General features: G+C 29.9%; 1 protein-coding gene and 1 pseudogene across 2 annotated transcripts in view; both read left to right on the top strand.

Annotated features, from left to right (window-relative positions):
• Positions 1-13564: 13564 nt before the first annotated feature.
• Positions 13565-13698, top strand: LOC145271810 (U2 spliceosomal RNA; annotated as a pseudogene).
• Positions 13699-16975: 3277 nt separating this feature from the next.
• Positions 16976-21864, top strand: part of LOC145271237 (uncharacterized) — a 10381-nt gene continuing 5492 nt past the window's right edge. Inside the window, exon 1 of one of the 2 annotated variants that reach the window (XR_013865767.1) lies at positions 16976-17131. Coding sequence is in view for 1 of the 2 variants with exons in the window: in XM_080126792.1 (XP_079982918.1) it covers positions 17070-17131 (62 nt within the window). In the remaining variant the exon portion in view is untranslated. The remainder of the gene's footprint in view (positions 17132-21864) is intronic. The other variant, XM_080126792.1, reaches the window with a different exon arrangement.

Below are 21864 nucleotides of genomic sequence, written 5' to 3'. Positions count from 1 at the left end.
TTTATGGCTATCCCACATTAGCTTTTAAGAAGAATGGTGCACCTTCTCAAAGTGATGTTACCTCAAGTAACAGCACGAAGCTGGATACTCCACCAGTCTAGATAAATTCTTATCCTGGAATTCTTAAAATATATAAATTTAAATCATAACAGAATCAAGTGTTAACTCCAGGAGGGATTAACCCCTTGATCTCTTAAAATTGACTGAAGTAAAATGAATACAAAGAAAAGTGAAAAACCTGTTACTTGCAAAACTTAATAAAACCAAGGGACTAAAAAGAAAGATATACTATAACATTAGAACAGTCAATTGAGGAGAGGAAAATAATGTTCTGAACCTGGTTAAAAGCTCAGTATTTTGGACAAAGAGAACTTTTATGAAACATTCAAATGTCTGTGTATTTCATATAGAGTTCACGTGTTAGTCGCTTGATTTCTAAGAACTTTGGATGAAGGAAAATGAAAGAAAATGGAATAGTGATGTACAATATGACAATATGTACAATTTGACAACATAGTCTTATATATTAAAGGCTATATGTCTGTCTGTCTGTCTGTCTCCATATTTTCAAATTCTATCTCTTCCAAAACTAAAAGTTACAGAGCAACGCTAGGGGCGTCAAATGATTGGATTTTTTATGAACTATTCTTTTATGGGTCTTTAGCCGGTTTAAATAGTTTTTAAGGGGTGAAAAAATGGGTCAAAATTTAAGGGGTAAAAAATGGGTCAAAATTTAAGGGGTAAAAAATGGGTCAAAATTTAAGGGGTGAAAAATGGGTCAAAATTTAAGGGGTGAAAAATGGGTCAAAATTTAAAGGGTGAAAAATGGGTCAAAATTTAAGGGGTAAAAAATTGGGTCAAAATTTAAGGGGTAAGAAATTGGGTCAAAATTTAAGGGGTAAAAAATTGGGTCAAAATTTAAGGGGTAAAAAATTGGGTCAAAATTTAAGGGGTAAAAAATGGGTCAAAATTTTAAAAATCGTTATACATTTTTGTACATTCATCTTAGTTTATTTTTAATTTTTAAATTTTAATCAGTTCATATGCGTGTCACGTTGGTACAGTGGTAACGTCACCAGCTTTGAATGCTACAGTTTTGATTTCAGTTTCAAAACATCCACATTCGAATATCTGTGTATCTCATAAAGAGTTCACATGTTAGTCGCTTGATTTCTGAGAACTTTGAATGAATGAAACTGAAAGAAAATGGACTAGTGATGTACAATATGAATTATTTTCATAATATCTCATTTACGTACGTCATACTGTTTTATTACTCTCTTTTTTATAGAGAAAAGGGAGTAACGAGACACAGTGATCTATTTAAATATCAGAACTGAACTGAGATTGAAAAGATAACAAGATAACAAGTCTCATATATAAAAGGCTGTATGTCTGTCTGTCTCCATATTTTTAACTTCTATCTCTTTCCAAACTAAATATGACAAGAGTTCACGTAATATGATAATATATACAATATGACAATATGACAATATGACAATATATACAATATGACAATATATACAATATGACAATATAACAATATATACAATATTATAACCCTAACACCCTCTCTTGTCCGAGGACCGGGCCGCATCTGTCGCTATCCTGGTTCACGGGAGCATACTTGTGATGTACTTCTGGCCGTCTTTATCGGTCCTGGCTCACAGGACCATAGATGCAGCCCAGCACAGGGCTACATTCTTACTTGTCTAGTGGTGGACCCCTCAGGGGTGACCAGACTCTCACTGGTCACTGGAAAATATCCTTCTGCTGCTCAGGGCACGCGAAATGTGCATGACCCTAAGTCCGTGAGTAACGAGACACAGTGATCTATTTAAATATCACAAAAAACAATGAATAATCAGTGTATCAAAACTACTAGTAACCTTTTTTTCTTTTTTCAGAAATAAATGTTGGAAAAAAGTAAGTATTGTTGTTTTAATTAATAACCTTAGTTAATTGTGAAATAAATAAAGTGAACGTACCTTTTCTTCTTTAAATAACTTCATTTGTGGAAGGCATACAGATGACAAAGAAACAAATGAATTAACAATGTAACATTTTCTTAGCACAAAAGAGACGGAGAAATTCACGGCTGTATATTTTTACATATTAACACGAAGGAAGCTATACACCACAAAGGGAAAGGGCACTTTGGATAATGTGTCCTTTTATTTAAAAAAAATAAAAAAAAACAATCAAAGGGAGATAACTCAGTGCCTAATAAAAAAATGGAAAAGATAACAAGTCTAATATATAAAAGGCTATTTGTCTGTCTGTCTGTCTGTCAGTCTATCTGTCTCCATAATTTTTACTTCTATCTCTTTCAAAACTAAAAAATTACAGAGTGGCGCTAAGAGCCTCAAATCAATGGATTTTTTATGGACCGTTCTTTTATGTGTCTTTAGCTAGGTGTGTCAGAAATTTCGTGAAAATGGTGAATAATTCCACCCCATCTTTCCAAGCTTATAACTCCTCGAAAAATGTAATTCAAGCCCTAATTTTTTTTTTTCAATTAAAGGAGCAAGGATCAAGGTTTCATTAAAACAAAAAACAACGTGTTTTTTTTTTAAAGGTTTTAAACTTCGGACTTTACAGGTAAATTTCTAAAAAAAAGTTTTTTTTTTGTGATATATAAGACTTTCGTACATAAATTAATTATTTACTTTTTAATAGACATTTCAAAATGGGAGGCGTGAATTATTCGACCCCCTGTCTTTCCAAGCTTATAACTCCTCGAAAAATGTAATTCAAGCCCCAATTTTTTTTTCAATTAAAGGAGCAAGGACCAAGGGTCTATTAAAAAAAAAGAAGAAAAAACAAATAACGTGGTTTAAAAAAAAAGGTTTTAAACTTCAAACTTTACAGGTAAAATTCTAAAAAACACTACGTTTTTTTTTTGTTTTAAATTTGAATATATTATTTATTGACCTTTTCTTTTCAATTTGTGAGTAAAATTAATTATTTTCTTTTCGGTGAGTAAATTAATTATTTACTTTTTAATAGAAACTTGAAAATGGGGGGGGGGCGTGAATTTAAAAAAAAACGTTTGTCTAAAATATTATATTCGGTTTGTTGGAAAGAACATAAAAATTCACATTGACCCTGAAAATATCGTAAAAATAGAATCAATAGAAAAATTTTGATAGATTTTTAAAATTTTGATAGATTTTAAAAATTTAAAAATATTGAGTTTAAAAATTGAAAAATATTGAGTTCGGAAAATTCATTACTGTTTTAAAAAAAAATAAAAATATTTTTATTACTTTTAAAACAACTGTAATAGTTTATTTTGGAAGTATAATCCATAAAGAAAATAAATAACCCACTTTTAACAGAGAAATTACGAGATTTTTATATTTTATTCGCAGTTTCGTGTTAGGGGTGTCAAAAATTCCTACAAAAATTCTGATACACCTAGGGGACCATGGACTGAAGCTCAGTCGAACACTTGCCATGAAAATAACGATAAAGCAGAGACAAACTCGCAACATCTCTTCTGTGAGATAGTTATTTTGTGTTAAAATGAATACGAGACACCTTTTATGTTTTCAATACAGATTTGTTTATTTACAATTTACGCTTCAAAATAAAAGTGATAACTAACATCATAGCACGGTGGAGGTTAGTGGAGAAGGTGGGTCGCAGAACAATGTGTCGACCTGTATTTTCGTTTTGTGTCTCCTCACCTTTGTTTTCTCTCTGCTCTTTTATTCATCTCACTTTGACCTGTTGATCTTTTTCTCGGCAGCTTGTTTATTGTCTTGCAACTCTATGGGTCATAGTTCCTGTTGATTGACCTGTTTACCCTATATTAGCCAGCTTTTTTTATTGTACTTTTTGGTAGTTTTGGGCTAACCCATTTAATATCGGTTAGCTTTCCTGACCATTTGATGAGGGTCACTACTTTGTGTAAAATGTCATGCATTAATTGATTTGCAATCAGTATCTGTCAATATTAGAGATCATGGTCCCAGATGCAGGAATATCTATGTCGAAATATGTAGAGTATCACTGGAACCGTTAAAGATAAATTTAACAAGGTCTTTGATTTACAGAAGAGTCACGTCCACATCTACGTAAATTTAAAAGGCGTGAACAACATCAGAAAAATAAGACATTCGAATAAAAACTTGGCCGTGATATCTCTTTACATCTTTGAAGTCTCGATAATTACTTCGAAATAAGAAATAAAACAAATTATTGGACTCACAGTGGAGTCACTACTTATAGGATATGGGGTGTGAGTCGGCGTTCATCAATTCATAATTGGAATTTGTCGATTTTTAAGACTGCAGGAGCAGGTATATCCATAAGTTGAAAATGGTAGTGTATGACTGGGACCGTTAAAAGTAAATTTAACAAGATCTCCGATTTATAGAAGTATGTTACTGAGTCACATGTTTTGATGCCTCTCTTCAGTCTCAAAAAGCCATGGATACCCCCAGTAAGGGCAGCTGCACGTGTAATTGTGTGGCAAGGGTTGCACAATCTCCAACCACACCTCTCCTGAATCGGCACTGCTAGAGTCCAGTGGCAAAGAGATGTGTCCAGGATGACTGAAAACAATGCCGAGATAAGCAGAGAGAACATACAGCACCTGGAAGTCCCAAATGGTCACCCTGCTGGTACTGGCCAGGCTCCTTGCTTAACTTGAGTCACATTCACATCCATATAAAATTTAGAAGGCGTGAATTACTTTGGAAAAATAATGACATTCAATAAAGAACTCGAGATCACTGTATTTGGATGAAATAAAAACATGTTTAAGAAAAAGTAATTCAAATCATTGTTACATCAAGCTTTTTGCAATGAGTGTTCATTAGACAGTTTTTGAGGAATCTTGCGAAAAAACAAAATGTTCGTGATTCTGAGTTTCGGTACTCTTACATAATTTGACCAGAATTCTCGTGAATTCCCGTCAAACATGGATCGGGCGAGACTGGCAATCATCGGTGTTAGCCGAGCATTGTTCAAATGTTGAAACGCTAATTCGACTTTTTATTTTATTTATTTCATTTTTTTTTTCTGTTATGTCTTTAGTAATTTTTAAGGTGATATTAAGGGGGCGGGGGTGACTTTTTATTTTCGGATTAGTTACTTATTTATTATTTTTTTATTATTATTTTTTTTTTAATTGAATTTTTGGGAGTTTGATTAGCCAATGAAAAAGCACTATCTAAATGGAATCAGACGATATTCGAATTGGAAGAAAGTCACAAAAAACAAAAAGAAAAGCTGACAAACAAATATATTTTCAAACTCGCCAAACAGAAAAATGACTGGCAAGAAAATAAATCTATACATGTTAGAAAAAGAAATGAAAACATCGATGCAGACAATCTCATAATGTCAGGAGAAGAAATTGCTGTCCCCAAAAAATGAGGTGCAAACAATTGTAAACACAAATGTTTACTTAAAAAGAGATCGTGTGTAAAGGATGGTTTCTCCTGGAGATGTTACAAATGGGCAGTGCCACCAAAAGAACTTGACTGAACAACAAGTCTTGAAAATAAAAAGAAACAAGAAAAAAAATATGGTTACAAAGAAGAAAAGAAAAACAAAACAAACTTGTACTTACACCTAACAATTATACGGTTAAAAAATCTTTTCTTGGAGAAAAATAAAAAACTTCCTGTTGATATTTTGCAAAAAAAAAAAATAAAAAAAAAAAATAATTAAATACTAAAATGAAATAAACATATTTTTTTGTCATTTTTGATTATTTGCATTTGTACTTTTCCAGTCTGCTTTGTTTTTTTCATTAATCTGCATCTGTTATGACGCTCGCTCGGCTGACGCGATAATTGCCAGCCTCGTCTGATCCATGCTTAATGGGAATTCATGAGAATTCGGGTCAAATTATGCGAGAGTACCTGGATTTCATGTTGAGAGGGAACACATGTGGTTATTTTCTGGAAAGAAAATAAAATAGCCATATAACACATGTAAGCGTTTTGCATGTGTGTATGTGTTCAATACATATGAAAACAGCAGTTCAAAATAACATGTTGAAAAAATTACTTCTTATTTGATATGGTTCTTTCCATGTGGAGAATTTAGGTGCATGATGTGCGCAAAGTCATGTTGGTGATTTAACGTCTCACAAGACTGGGTTTGCAGCAATATTGTTACTCCTAAAACTGCATCCAAGACTGGTTTGATTTATGTGCACAAAAGATTATATAGGGGAGCTCTAGAACATTCTGGACTATTTGTTGTATTACTGCGTGCAAAGTGTAATGTAGTTCTTTTTATTGCATATGTGCGGATGGGCAAATTACGACGTTGTGTCTTTACGCGTTCTTCAAACGCATGTTGAAACAGTGATTGATATGAAATGTCTCTGCCGACGATTTGTTCCGGCTATATATAGTGAATGCTATAAACCTTCTAAAACAGAAAACAAATAATTATCACTAGCTATTGAATGTGCATAATTTCCGTATTATTGAATTATTGAATATATATATATATATATATATATATATATATATATATATATATATATAGTCTTTGAAGTTTTTAACATTTGAAACCACACAAAAAATTATTTTTTTTTATTATATATATATATATATATATGTATATATAAAATAAAAATTACAATTAAATTTACCAAAATGATCCAAGATTGTAAAATTAAAGTATATTATAAATATTAAAGAATTAATATTTATAAAGTTATCTCAGCCAGATGTAAAAGCTCGATAAAACCAAATAGGAGATAGAGCTTATAATACGAGCAGACAGTTAATAAAACATGTTAAAAAACACTTTGAAATGAGTTAAAAACATATTTAATCTGAAAAGGAAACACTATATATATATATAAGAGCAAACAGTTAATAAAGCATGTTAAAGACACTTTGAAAAAGAACTAAAAACATATTTAATCTGAAAAGGTAACACTTGATAAGTGGATAGTCCTTAATCCACAGAGTATTGAAGAAATACTTTCCTTCTCATCAGAGGGTAGAAATTAGCAAAATGCGGGATCGGATTTTGCATACAAAAGTATTTGATGAAACTGCAAGAAAGTCAAAGATCTTACTTGATAACAAAAAGTTAAGCAGAGGGAATATGGTGAAGAAAAAGGTGAGTACACGTGAATGGATAGTCTGGTGAAAGGTAAATTATCCAATGACGGTAAAATCCAAAAAATATAACTCCAAGAAAGTTAATTGAATTTATATTAATGTTAATTGAATATATAAATATATATATATATATATATATATATATATATATATAAATATATATATATATATATATATATATAAATATATATATATATATATATATATACACATATATATAAATATATATATATATATATATATATATACACATATATATAAATATATATATATATATACACACATATATAAATATATATATATATATACACACATATATAAATATATATATATATACACATATATATAAATATATATATATATATATACACATATATATAAATATATATATATATATATATATATATATATACATATATATAAATATATATATATATACATATATATAAATATATATATATATATATATATATACATATATATAAATATATATATATATATATATATAAATATATATATATATATACATATATATATAAATATATATATATATATACATATATATATAAATATATATATATATATACATATATATAAATATATATATATATATATATACATATATATAAATATATATATACTAGCAGGGCTACCCGGCGTTGCTCGGGACCGTATAAACAATGAAAAAACAAAAGCAGATATTGAACATATGTTTGATTCTTAGGGGAGAGGAATCTTTCATCTCTATGTATTATTTGTTTTATCTACCCTAGGACTGATATTGTTCATGTTTTATCCCTAGCATAGGTAATTTACAGCATGTATATGAAATTGTTTTACCTTAGGGAGAAGAGAACAGGTAATATACAACATAATGTGTCTATATTACATCCCTGGCAACGCCTAGAAACCAGCTAGAACATGTATTTCAGTCAATCTTTATTATATCCTGGGCTATGCCGGGAAACCAGCTAATCTCTTTTTAGTGACTTGACCACCAAAATACCTCCCTAAGTGTGTCCTTTCTTTTGAACTTATTAGATATAGGTATCTAGAAATGTGTGTGAAATTTTGTTGAATGCATTGTTCACTATGATTTTCTTATTGTTCTACACAATATCAACTGTAGCGAAATAACACAGTAAACTTAGTGTAGTGTTAGAATAAAGAGCAAAGGAAAAAATTAGAATCATATTTTGTAATTGCAAATCTAAATTTGCTAGCATGTACCAGTATTTGCCAGGTTGTGGAAATTTGGAACTTATAACATATGTAGTGGCCTTTTCCTAGATACCTATTGCTAAAAATTATACTTTCATTTTGTTAGAAAAATCTCTCTTCAGATGCCCTGCATCATTCAAAATAAAAACAAATATTTTTATAATTGTTTCAGTATATTGCTACACAATGTGAAAGTTTTTAACGTTTGTAAAAAAAATCATGAATGTGCTTATATTGCAAAAAAGAAAATATCAGTGCACAGTATTGAAAGTGTTTGAGATTCAAAAGTCTGTAACATTTCTACTAACTTCATAAGATGTCATGTGAGAAACTGAATTGAATATCAAGACATTATCTGAAGCGTTTTTATTTTGGTGTAACATATGTGTTTACAGTGAACCTTAACTTTTAATAAACAGATTGGTATGCAATGACATAGGCTAAGAATCTTTAAAATATATATAAATTGGAAAAATGTGTGAACAAATGAAAAAAAAATGATCCGCTCCACTTGATGACATCAAGCACAGTAATATTTTAGTGAAGAAAATATGAAATTGATGTTCAGTGATTAGTTTGGATGAATGAGAAAATGTAATTGTTTGATGCATAAAAATAACTCAGTTGCTGTATTTGATATTAAGCAGCAAAATATAGTGATTTGAATATTTGGGAAAACATCAAACCAGATTATGTAAAAAGAAAAAAAAAAGATGAAATTAGAAAATATATATTTTATGTTTATGAGTTCTGCCAATCAAAATTTTGTGGCAGAAATTGGGTGATTACCATGCAATTTTATTTTGGTAAAATTCTTAAATTATTAGAATGTTTATTATAATTTCTAATTAGTGACTTGTTATAATCAAAATCCGCCCTAAAGAGTGTCCTTTCTTTTATTAGGTATCAGAGTAGGTATCAAGATTTCTACTTCTATACAAATGTGATATTTCAGATCTGTACATAAAAAATTTGTTGAATATATAGGTTGAGAATTGTTCTGTGTCGCTCTCTCTCACACACACACGCATTCTCACTTTTATAGATATAATAGATAGATTACTCTAGATATATTTCCATATGTCTGAATACCCTATATACAAATTTTCAAATCTGTAGATAAAAAAATTTGTTGAGTATATAGGTTGAAAATTGTTCTCTCTCTCTCACACACACATTCTCAATTTTAGAGATATAATAGATAGATTATGCTAGATATATTTCCATATGTCTGAATACCCTATATACAAATTTTCTAATCTGTAGATCAAATATTTGTTGAATATATAGGTTGAAAATTGTTCTTACTCTCTCTCTCTCTCTGGCTACCTCACACACACATTCTAACTTTTATAGATATAATAGATAGATTATGCTAGATATATTTCCATATGTGTGAATACCCTATATACAAATTTTCTAATTTGTAGATAAAAAATTTGTAGAGTGCATAGGTTGAGAATTGTTCTCTCTATCTCTCACACACACACATTCTAACTTTTAAAGATATAATAGATTATGCTAGATATATTTCGATATTTCTGAATACCCTATATATAAAAATTTGTTGAATGTATAGGTTGAGAACTGTTCTCTCTCTCTCTCTCTCTCGCTCACACACACACACACATTCTCACTTTTATAGATATAATAGAAAGATTATCCTAGATATATTTCTATTTGTATGAATACTCTATATACACATTTTAAAATCTGTAGATAAAGAATTTGTTGAGTATATGGGTTGAGAATTGTTCTCTCTCTCTCTCTCTCTCTCTCTCTCTCTCTCTCTCTCTCACACACACACACACATTCTCACTTTTATAGATATAATAGATTATGCTAGATATATTTCCATATGTCTGAATACCCTATATACAAATTTTCAAATCTGTAGATAAAAAATTTGTTGAGTATATAGGTTGAGAATTGTTCTCTCTCTCTCTATCACACACATTCTCACTTTTATAGATATAATAGACAGATTATGCCAGATATATTAAAATATGTCTGAATGCCCAATATACAAATTTTGAAATCTGTAGATAAAAAATTTGTTGTATACATAGGTTGACAATTGTCCTCTCTCTCACACACACACACATTCTCACTTTTATACATATAATAGATAGATTATGCTAGATATATTTCTATATGTCTGAACACCCTGTATACAAATGTTCAAATCTGTGGATAAAAAATTTGTTGAATGTATAGGTTGAGAATTTTTATCTCTCTCTTTTTCTCTCTCTCTCTCTCGCTATCTCACACACACGCATTCTCACTTTTATAGATAAAATAGATAGATTATGCTAGATATATTTCCATATGTCTGAATACCCTATATACAAAGTTTCAAATCTGTAGATAAAAAATTTGTTGAATATATAGGTTTAGAATTGTTCTCTCTCTCTCTCACACACACATTCTAACTTTTGTAGTTATAATAGATAGATTATGCTAGATATATTTCCATATGTCTGAATACCCTATATACAAAGTTTAAAATCCGTAGATAAAAATACGTTGAGTATATAGGTTGAGAATTGTTCTCTCTCTCTCTCACACACACACAAGTTCTCACTTTTATAGATATAATAGATAGATTATGCTAGATATATTTCTATATGTCTGCCTACCCTATATACAAATTTCCAAATCTGTGCCCAAAAATGTGTGGAATATATAGGTTGAGAATTGTTCTCTCTCTCTCTCTCTCACACATATTCTCACTTTTATAGGTTATATAGGTTGAGAATTTTTTGCTCTTTCCATCACTCACATTCACACTTTTATAGATATAATACATAGATTATGCCAGATATATTTACATATGTCTGAATACCCAATATACACATTTTCAAATCTGTAGATAAAAAATTAGTTGAATATATAGGTTGAGAATTGTTCTCTCTCTCTCTCTCTTTCTCTCTCTCTCACACACACATTCTCACTTTTATAGATATAATAGATAGATTATGCTAGATATATTTCCATACGTCTGAATACCCTATATCCAAATTTTCTAATATGTAGATAAAAAATTTGTTGAATATATAGGGTGAGAATTTTCCTTCCTCTCTTTCTCTCTCTCTCTTTCTCACACACACACAAGCTGAAAATTGTTCTCTCTCTCTCTCTGACTCTCTCTCTCTCTCTCACACACACACACATGGTCATTTTATAGATATAATAGATAGGTTATGCTAGATATATTTCTATATGTCTGAATACCCTATGTACAAATTTTTAAATCTGTAGATAAAAAATTTGTTGAGTATATAGGTTGAGAATTGTTCTTTCTCTCTCTCTCACACACACATTCTCACTTTTATAGATATAATAGATTATGCTAGATATATTTCCAAATGTCTGAATACCCTATATACAAATTTTCAAATCTGTAAAGATAGAATTTGTTGAATATATAGGTTGAGAATTGTTCTCTCTCTCTCTCTTTCACACACATTCTCACTTTTATAGATATAATAGATAGATTATGCTAGATATATTTCCTTATGTCTGAATACCCTATATACAAATTATCAAATCTGTAGATACAAAATTTGTTGAGTATATAGGTTGAGAATTGTTCTCTCTCTCTCTCTCTCACTCACTCACTCACTCACTCACTCACACACACACACACATTCTACCTTTTATAGATATAATAGATTATGCTAGATATATTTCCATATGTCTGAATACCCTGTATACAAATTTTCAGATCTGTACATAAAAATTAGTTGAATATATAGGTTGAGAATTGTTCTCTCTCTCTCTCTTCTCTCTCTCTCTTTCACACACATTCTCACTTTTCTAGATATAATAGATAGATTATGCTAGATATATTTCCATATGTCTGAATACCCTATATACAAATTTTCTAATCGGTAGATAAAAAATTTGTTGAATATATAGGGTGAGAATTGTACTTACTCTCTCTCTCTCTCTCTCTCTCTCTCTCTCACGCACACATTCTCACTTTTATGGATATAATAGATAGATTATGCTGGATATATTTCCATATGTCTGAATACCCTATATACAAATGGTCAAATCTGTAGATAACAAATTTATTGAATAGATAGGTTGAGAATTGTTCTCTCTCTCTCTCTCGCAACCTTACACACACAACCACACGCAAACATTCTGACTTTTATAGATATAATAGATCGATTATGCTAGATATATTTCCATATGTCTGAATACCCAATATACAAATTTTCAAATCTGTAGGTAAAAAATTTGTTGAATATATAGGTTGAGAATTGTTCTCTCTCTCTCACACACTCACATTCTCACTTTTATAGATATAATGTATAGATTATGCTAGATATATTTCTATATGTCTGAATACCCTATATACAAAGTTTAAAATCCGTAGATAAAAATACGTTGAGTATATAGGTTGAGAATTGTTCTCTCTCTCTCTTACGCACACACACACACACACACACACACACATTTTCACTTTTATAGATATAATAGATAGATTATGCTAGATATATTTCCATATGTCTGAATACCCTATATACAAATTTTCAAATCTGTAGATAAAAAATGTATTGAATATATAGGTTGAGAATTGTTGTCTCTCTCTCTCTCTCTCTCTCTCTCTCTCTCTCTCTCTCTCTCTCTCTCTGGCTACCTCACACACACACACATTTTCACTTTTATAGATATAATAGATAGATTATGCTAGATATATTTCCATATGTCTGAATACCCTATATACAAACTTTCAAATCTGTAGATAAAAAATTTGTTGAGTATATAGGTTGAGAATTGTTCTCTCTCTCTCACACGAAACTGTGCGCTCGGCTTCTTCCCCCCCTTCCCACCCCAAATGCTTGGGAAACTGTGCACTGTTTTTGTTGGTTTTCAAGCTGCCTCTTCCCCCCCCACACACACACAGTTTAACAGTAGTAGGAGGTCAAGAGAAAGAGGGTGAGAGAGAGAGAAGAGTAAGTTGGTGAGAGAGAGAGAAAAGAGAAAGAGGGTGTTGGTTTTATATTTTTATTATCGTCTAATATTTTGAAAGCTGAATTTCTAATAAAATGTGCATCTATAGGAGATAATGCCTGGGAATGTGTTCCCCCCCCACAGTTTAACAGTGGTGTGACGTCAAGAGAAAGAGGGTGAGAGAGAGGGAAGAGTAAGTGGGTGAGAGAGAGAAAGAGAGAGAAAAAAAAGAAAGACGGTGTTGGTTTTGTGAAAAAAGTTGTTATTTACAATTGTTCGCATTCTTGGCCTTTTGGTCAAGATCAAAGTGTAGTATCTGTTCTTCAGATGCTGCACTTCTATTTCTTGTTCTCTTTCGGTGGAGGAGAAATCCTCCACGACTGAGACAATTTTTATTTTTGTACCTTTTCTCCACGTTAAAAAACGACCCTGGTGTCTAACTCTGTCCCGTGGGGAGGCATAGTAAATAGGTACAATTGTTCGCCATTAGTGGATGTTGACGTCACGTCACGTGACATGACTAAGCGTTTTTTTTTTTTAGTATGAATAACATTTTTTGTTTTAATTATAAAGTCTACACTTAATTTTATAGAAAATGATGTATATATAATAGAAAAAAAAAAATTACTGGTTTTGTTGGATTCAAGTGGATCCCCCCCCTCCAGTTTAAGAGATAGCAGGTCACGTGGTAATATACAAAATGGCTAGCGTAAATATAAAGATCGGTTTTTTTATCGACGAATATTTTGAAAGCTGAATTTTTTTTTATTCCTGTACATTTTTTCCTGATATTTTTCGTTAAAACTCTTGTATAAATACTATTTTTAACCAGTTAAATACGTTGGAGACATTGTCATGGAGTGTAATAATCTCTAGAACAAAGCAGAAGAGAAATTACAAAAGTATCGGTAAAACAAAGTGTTTGTTTACATTTGTTCGCCATTACTGGATGTTGACGTCACGTCACGTGACATGACTAAGCGTTTTTGGATTATGTAATATTAACATTAAAATGACAGGTTTTTTGGGGGGCCCCCCTAGGAGAGAAATGATCAGTTCACCCCCTTTTAATGGTCCGTTTGGTGTGGAATTTCGATATTTGTCATGCGGGTGATCAAGGTTCAATATGATACATAATTTGTCAACTTTGGTTGTGTCTGTCAAAAGTTTGAGCTGACGTCACGTCACGTGACACGTATTGAATAACGTTAAAATGACAGGTTTTTTTGGGGGCCCCCCTAGGAGAAAAACGATCAGTTGACCCCTTTCTACTGGTCCGTTTGACGTGAAATTTCGATATTTGTCATCCGGGTGATCAAGGTGCAATATGATACCAAATTTGTCAACTCTGGTTCCGTCTTTCAAAAGTTTTAGCGTTACAAACAAACATACATACATACATACATACACACCGATTTTTGCCTTTTATATATATAGAAGATATATATATACATATATATAAATATATATATATATATATATACATATATATATAAATATATATATATATATATACATATATATATAAATATATATATATATATATATACATATATATATAAATATATATATATATATATACATATATATATAAATATATATATACATATATATATATATATATATATATATACATATATATATATATATATACATATATATACATATATATATATATATATATACATATATATATATACATATATATATATATATATATATATATATATATATATATATATATACATATATATATATATATATATATATATATATATATATATATATATATATATATATATTAACGACCAAATAGGTAAAAAATAGAGTAGAACAGAGGAGGGGGGGGGACACCATTCAAGAAGTCCTTAAATTTTTCCAATAATAACCACTTAAAACTATTTATAAATATTTTATGCTTTTTTATATTTATTATTATTCTATTAAAGTCATATATTTCAGAATTTTTCTTTTCTTAGAAAGACGATTTAATAAAATGTTCGTTTGAAAAAAATCCTTCATTTTTATATAATGACTAATTTCATTTCAGAAAAAAATACAAAAAATGTTTGTTCTAATTCATTTTGAAATTCTAATTATTTTATAAAACTTTAAAAAAAAATTAATTTAATTCAATAAATGTTCAGACAATGTTTTATTGTGTAAATTCAAATCCTTTCAACTTTTGGAATTGTCTCCTCCTCCTATTCAGAATCTTCAAAAATGAAAACAAAAAAATTGTCACGAAAATGGAATGTACAATTGCCTTATTTATTTTTTTATTTATTCATTTTGTCATTAAAAAAAAAATTCAAATTATATTTTCAAAATAAGACGACGCATAAAAAATGGGTTATCAATCTTTTGTGCGTTTGATTCATTAAAAAACATTAACAAATAATGAGAATAAAAATTCGTTCCATCTTGCAGCCGACAGTTCCGCAGAAAACCTTGGTTAACAAAGGGAAAGTTAACTTTAATAAATAAAGACAAGTTTTGTTACTTAATTCCTAACTGAATTTTCTTTTGAATAATTTATTGGTACTGGTGCATTTATTGATCCGTGCTGAAATAAAAATGAGGGTTTGTTTTACTATACACATAGATTCGAAAAAGTTGTCAAAAAACAAATAACAAATAAATGTTATCAAAGACAAGATAAGTTACTTTTCTACCAAACTGGATATATTTTTCGTGTTTTTATTCAATGTAACAGGTTTATTCAGCTCGAAAACCATACAGTGTTTACCGATGTATTGGAAAATTCAAGATGGCGTCTGACTCCCTCTTTAACACGGTAAGTTTGGTAAAAGGTGTTATAAATAAAAAACTAGATAAAATACTATTAAAAACCCGCCGAATATATGTCAAGCTATGACACAGTAACATATATTGAGCGAGTATTTAACAGTATTTTATCCAGTTTTTTATTTATAACATCTTTTCCCAAACTTACCGTGTTAAAGAGGGAGTCAGACGCCATTTTGAATTTTCCAATACATCGGTACGGTAAACACTGTATGGTTTTCGAGCTGAATAAATATGTTACATTGAATAAAACACAAAAAATATATCCAGTTTGGTAGAAAAGTAACTTATCGTGCCTTTGATAACATTTATTTGTTATATATTTGTTTTTTGACAACTTTTTCGAATCTATGTGTACAGTAATTAAAACCCAATAATGTTATTATTTAGAAAGCCAATCTTAACATGGGGGTGTTTTATTGTTTTTGTTTTTTTACGTATTCTGAACTTTAATATCATAAAACGTTAATTAAACTTGAAAATATTAAAACTTGAAAAGATATCATGAAACTTTAATTAAACTTGAAAATATTATTTTAAAAAAATCGCGCGGATCAATACTAGCACCAAGTCATGTCACAAATCGAACAATTTATTTGATATAGACTTGGATAATAAATCTAATCTAATAACAGATGGTTGTTCCTATTTACAATGTCTCTCCCGCGGGACAGAGTTAGACACCAGGGTCGTTTTTTAACGTGGAGAAAATAAAAAATTGTCTCAGTCGCGAAGGATTTCGTATCCATTAACAAAGAACAAGAAATCGAAGTGTAGCATCTGAAGAACAGATACTACACTTTGATCTTGACCCAAAGGCCAAGTGTTGCTTGGGGATATTTTGTGCGGAGAAAAAAAAATACTACTTCCGCCGCTGCTGCTGCTAATTCGTCCAACCAAGATGTCTTCCATTTCGAGACGCGTCTTTGTTATTCTTCTGCTCAATAGCGTTCACTACCCTGTCATAAATGCATGAAAAGTTACGAATCGTGTCACTCTTCAACAAAGAAGCCAACTTGCCACACAATTGAAAGGTAAACTATTCGAAAAATTATTACAATTTGACCGTTTTTCTAGAAGACGAAATATGCCTATGTCAGGTATTTTGTTATGAAAACTTTAAATATTTTCAGTTGTAAATAATTAACTTTTTGGAGGCTTATATAACATTAAGACAAAATTTTGTAGGGTTTGTATTACTGTACACTAGCAGTATCAGAATTTTTGTAGGAATTTTTGACACCCCTAACACGAAACTGCGAATACAATATAAAAATCTCGTAATTTCTCTGTTAAAAGTGGGTTATTTATTTTCTTTATGGATTATACTTCCAAAATAAACTATTACAGTTGTTTTAAAAGTAATAGAAATATTTTTATTTTTTTTTAAAACAGTAATGAATTTTCCGAACTCAATATTTTTCAATTTTTAAACTCAATATTTTTAAATTTTTAAAATCTATCAAAATTTTAAAAATCTATCAAAATTTTTCTATTGATTCTATTTTTACGATATTTTCAGGGTCAATGTGAAATTTTATGTTCTTTCCAATAAACCGAATATAATATTTTAGACAAACGTTTTTTTTAAATTCACGCCCCCCCATTTTCACGCCCCCCCCATTTTCACGCCCCCCCCCCATTTTCAACTTTCTCTTAAAAAGTAAATAATTAATTTATGTTTAATAGTTTTATATATCACAAATTGAAGAGAAAAGGTCAATAAATAATATATTCAAATTTAAAACAAAAAAAAAAAATCAGTTTTTTAGAAATTTACCTGTAAAGTCCGAAGTTTAAAACCTTATTTTATAAGAACACATTTTTTCTTTTTGTCTTTTTTTTTTTTTTTTTAATGAAACCTTGGTCCTTGCTCCTTTAATTGAAAAAAAAATTAGGGCTTGAATTACATTTTTCGAGGAGTTATAAGCTTAGAAAGATAGGGGGTCGAATAATTTACGCCTCTCATTTTGAAATGTCTATTAAAAAGTAAATAATTAATTTATGTTTAATAGTTTTATATATCACAAATTGAAGAGAAAAGGTCAATAAATAATATATTCAAATTTAAAACAAAAAAAAAATCAGTTTTTTAGAAATTTACCTGTAAAGTCCGAAGTTTAAAACCTTTTTAAAAAAAAAAAAACACATTGTTTTGTTTTGTTTTTTTTTTAAATAAAACCTTGGTCCTTACTCCTTTAATTGAAAAAAAAATTAGGGCTTGAATTACATTTTTCGAGGAGTTATAAGCTTGGAAAGATGGGGTGGAATTATTCACTATTTTCACGAAATTTCTGACACTGCTACCTGTACACATAGATTCGAAAAAGTTGTCAAAAAACAAATATATAACAAATAAATGTTATCAAAGGCAAGATAAGTTACTTTTCTACCAAACTGGATATATCTTTTGTGTTTTTATTCAATGTAACACATTTATTCAGCTCGAAAAACATGCAGTGTTTACCGTACCGATGTATTGGAAAATTAAAAATGGCGGCCGACTCTCTCTCTTAAACACGGTAAGTTCGGGAAAAGGTGTTATAAATAATAAACTAGACAAAATACTATTAAAAAAAACACTGAATATATGTCAACCTATGTCACGGTAATATATATTGAGCGAATTTCTAACAGTATTTTGTCTAGTTTATTATTTATAATACCTTTTCCCGAACTTACCGTGTTTAAGAGAGAGTCGGCCGCCATTTTGAATTTTCCAATACATCGGTAAACACTGCATGTTTTTCAAGCTGAATAAACATTGAATAAAAACACGTGAATTATATCCAGTTTGGTAGAAAAGTAACTTATCTTGCCTTTGATAACATTTATTTGTTATGTATTTGTTTTTTGACAACTTTTTCGAATCTATGTGTACAGTAATACAAACCCATTTTGTAATCGATAAATGGAGTTTGCAGATAAAAAAAAACAATGGTTTCTACTGTTTTTATTTTTATTTTTTTTGTTAATTCTAATAAATTACAACGAATTATAAAGTCGAAATTACCTGAATATTATTGAATTATTGAAAACAAAACACAAAAAAACAACAACTTTAATCGTGTTAGTAGGTGAATAATTGCCGCCATCTGATTTAAATCGAAGCGGAAAATTACCTCCCTTTTTGAACTCTCCTGTGTCTTATGATCGTTTTCTTCAAATTCTATTTTTTATTTTCTTTAATAAATGATTTTCTACCTTATCGATTTTCGTAATTTTTGGATATAATCATCTTAAAAATACGAGGAATACGTAGATACCATTGTTTGCATGTGAAATTCAGTTTTATGATTTCAGAAATTTCGTCCCAATAGTGTACAAGCGCCCTTTCTTCTTTCTTTTTTTTTTTTTTAAATTATGGGGTGGTTTACTTTGGTGATTTAAAAAAAAAAACTAACATATTTTAAGTGAAAACATCATTACATACTTACTTATCATGGAGAAATTAGTATGTATTATTAAAAAAAAAAAAGGTCCAAATAAGAACCATATGTTCTTCAAAATCAATTCGACAATGGCTTTGTTGTCGTTGAGGTATTGTGAGAATTGTTTGACTTACCGAGGGTTGATCGGTGGGGAAGAAAGGAATGCTGGGAGCTGTGACCAACACGGCCAGTGGTCCGTTAAGTAAAGAAACTGGGTGCCTATTCCTTACAAGTTAAATAGACATTCACGTCACGCTTGAATCTCATTGAAGAGAGTTTGGGTAGATAAAAGGTTGTTGTTGTCTTTTCAGACAAACTACACTTCGCGACCATCATTACTCATCTGTTACTTTTACAAGGAAAGACTGCTTGTAAGCAACGTCGACATTTCGTTGCAAGACTTCAAATGTCTTCTCTCCCCCCCCACTCATTAGTAAACTAATTCTGACATATAAAAATCCAATGTTACTTTTTTTTTTCTGTAATTCTTGTCCATTTAAATTATTAATTTTTAAAATGATTAGTTTGCAATGTGTAACTGTATTGAAGTATTGACACATATGTGCTATGGGGTTAGATAAACAAAAGGAAACGATTTTCTGTTTTGTCGGAATTAGCTTACCGACAAGTGGGGGGGGGAGAAAGAAAAGCCGCTTAAAGTCTTGCAACAAAATGTCGATGTTGCTTACAAGCAGTCTTTCCTTGTAAAAGTAACAGATCAGTAACGATGGTCGAAGCGTAGTTTGTCTGAAAGACAACAACACCAATAACCGTATAGTGGCCACTCTTTTTATATATCCAAACGCTCTTCAACGAAATTCAAGCGTGACTGGAACGTCAATTCAACTTTTAAGGAATAGGCACCTAGTTTGTGGCTTAACAGACCACCGGCCGTGTTGTGGTCACAGCTCCCAGCATTCCTTTCTTCCCCACCGACCTACCCTCAGTAAGTCATACAATTCTCACAATACCTCAACAACAACAAAGCCATTGTCAAATTGATTTTGAAGAACATATGGTTCTTATTCGGATCTTTTTTTTTTTTAAAATACATACTAATTTCTCCATGATAAGTAAGTACGTAATGATGTTTTCACTTAAAATATGTTAGTTTTTAAAAAAATCACCAAAGTAAACCAGCACATAATTAAAACAAAAAAGAAAGAAAAAAGGGCGCTTGTACACTATTGGGACGAAATTTCTGAAATCATAAAACTGAATTTCACATGAAAACAATGGTATCAAACAATTCAAAATTCTCACAATTTTAGTCTCTTTTTTTAAATTCTTATTTAAACTTCTTTGTGCTGACCTGTTTGCCACAAATTAAATTTTTGCCACTTCTACACTATTGGGACAAAATTTCGAAAATCGTAAAACTGAATTTCATATAAAAACAATGGTATGTACGTATTCCTCGTATTTTTAAGATGATTATATCCAAAAAATTACAAGGTAGAAAAATATATATTAAATGAGATAAAAAATAGAATTTGGTTAAAACGATCGTAAGACGCAGGAGAGTTCAAAATGGAGGTAGTTTTCTGTTTTGATTTAAACAAGATGGCTGCAATTCTTCGCCTGCTAACACAATAAAAGTTGTTTTTTTAATAATTCAGTAATATTCAGGTAATTTCGACTGCATAATTTGGAAGCTACCATTGTAATTTATTAGAATTGAGAAAAAACAAATCAGTTGAAACCATTGTTTTTTTTTATTTTATCTGCAAACTCCATTTATCGACTACAAAATCTTGTCCCAATTCTGTAGAAGCGCCAAATTTTCTTATTTTCATAGAATCACCCACCCACCCGTCTTCAAATTGATCTGAAAACCTTTTTCTACATATTTTAGGCCATGAAAAAATGAGTGTTATTCAAATTTCTGGGATCTCACTCAGGTTTCTCCTCTGATTATTTATTTGTGTTGGTTTTCAATGCCAAAATAGTTCCCAGTATACTCGATCAACCCGTGAAATAACATAAACACACACACACACACACATACATACATATACACACACACACACACTCTTAATTGGTAACCAGATTGATTCTGTAAAATTATCATTAATTCTTTTTAATATCAAATTTCATAGCTTATTTAGAATTCGACTTAATTTAAAAAACAAAAATACAGAAAAATCTTAATACATATCATCATGGATTGATGATCTCATATTCCAAAAATCAGTTTAATCAAGACATTAAAAAATGAAAATATCAAAAAAAGGTTATATTGCACATATCTGTTATGGAACGAAGTTCTCCGAAAAAAAATTTCACTTAATTTCATCAAGTAGTTTTTTTTTTTTTTTTTTTTACAGCGGAAAAAC

This window comes from Euprymna scolopes, chromosome 46 (genome assembly GCF_053919585.1).
Source record: "Euprymna scolopes isolate OS-2025 chromosome 46, ASM5391958v1, whole genome shotgun sequence".
Lineage (NCBI taxonomy): Eukaryota > Metazoa > Mollusca > Cephalopoda > Sepiida > Sepiolidae > Euprymna > Euprymna scolopes.
This window is presented reverse-complemented; position numbering and strand designations above follow the sequence as displayed.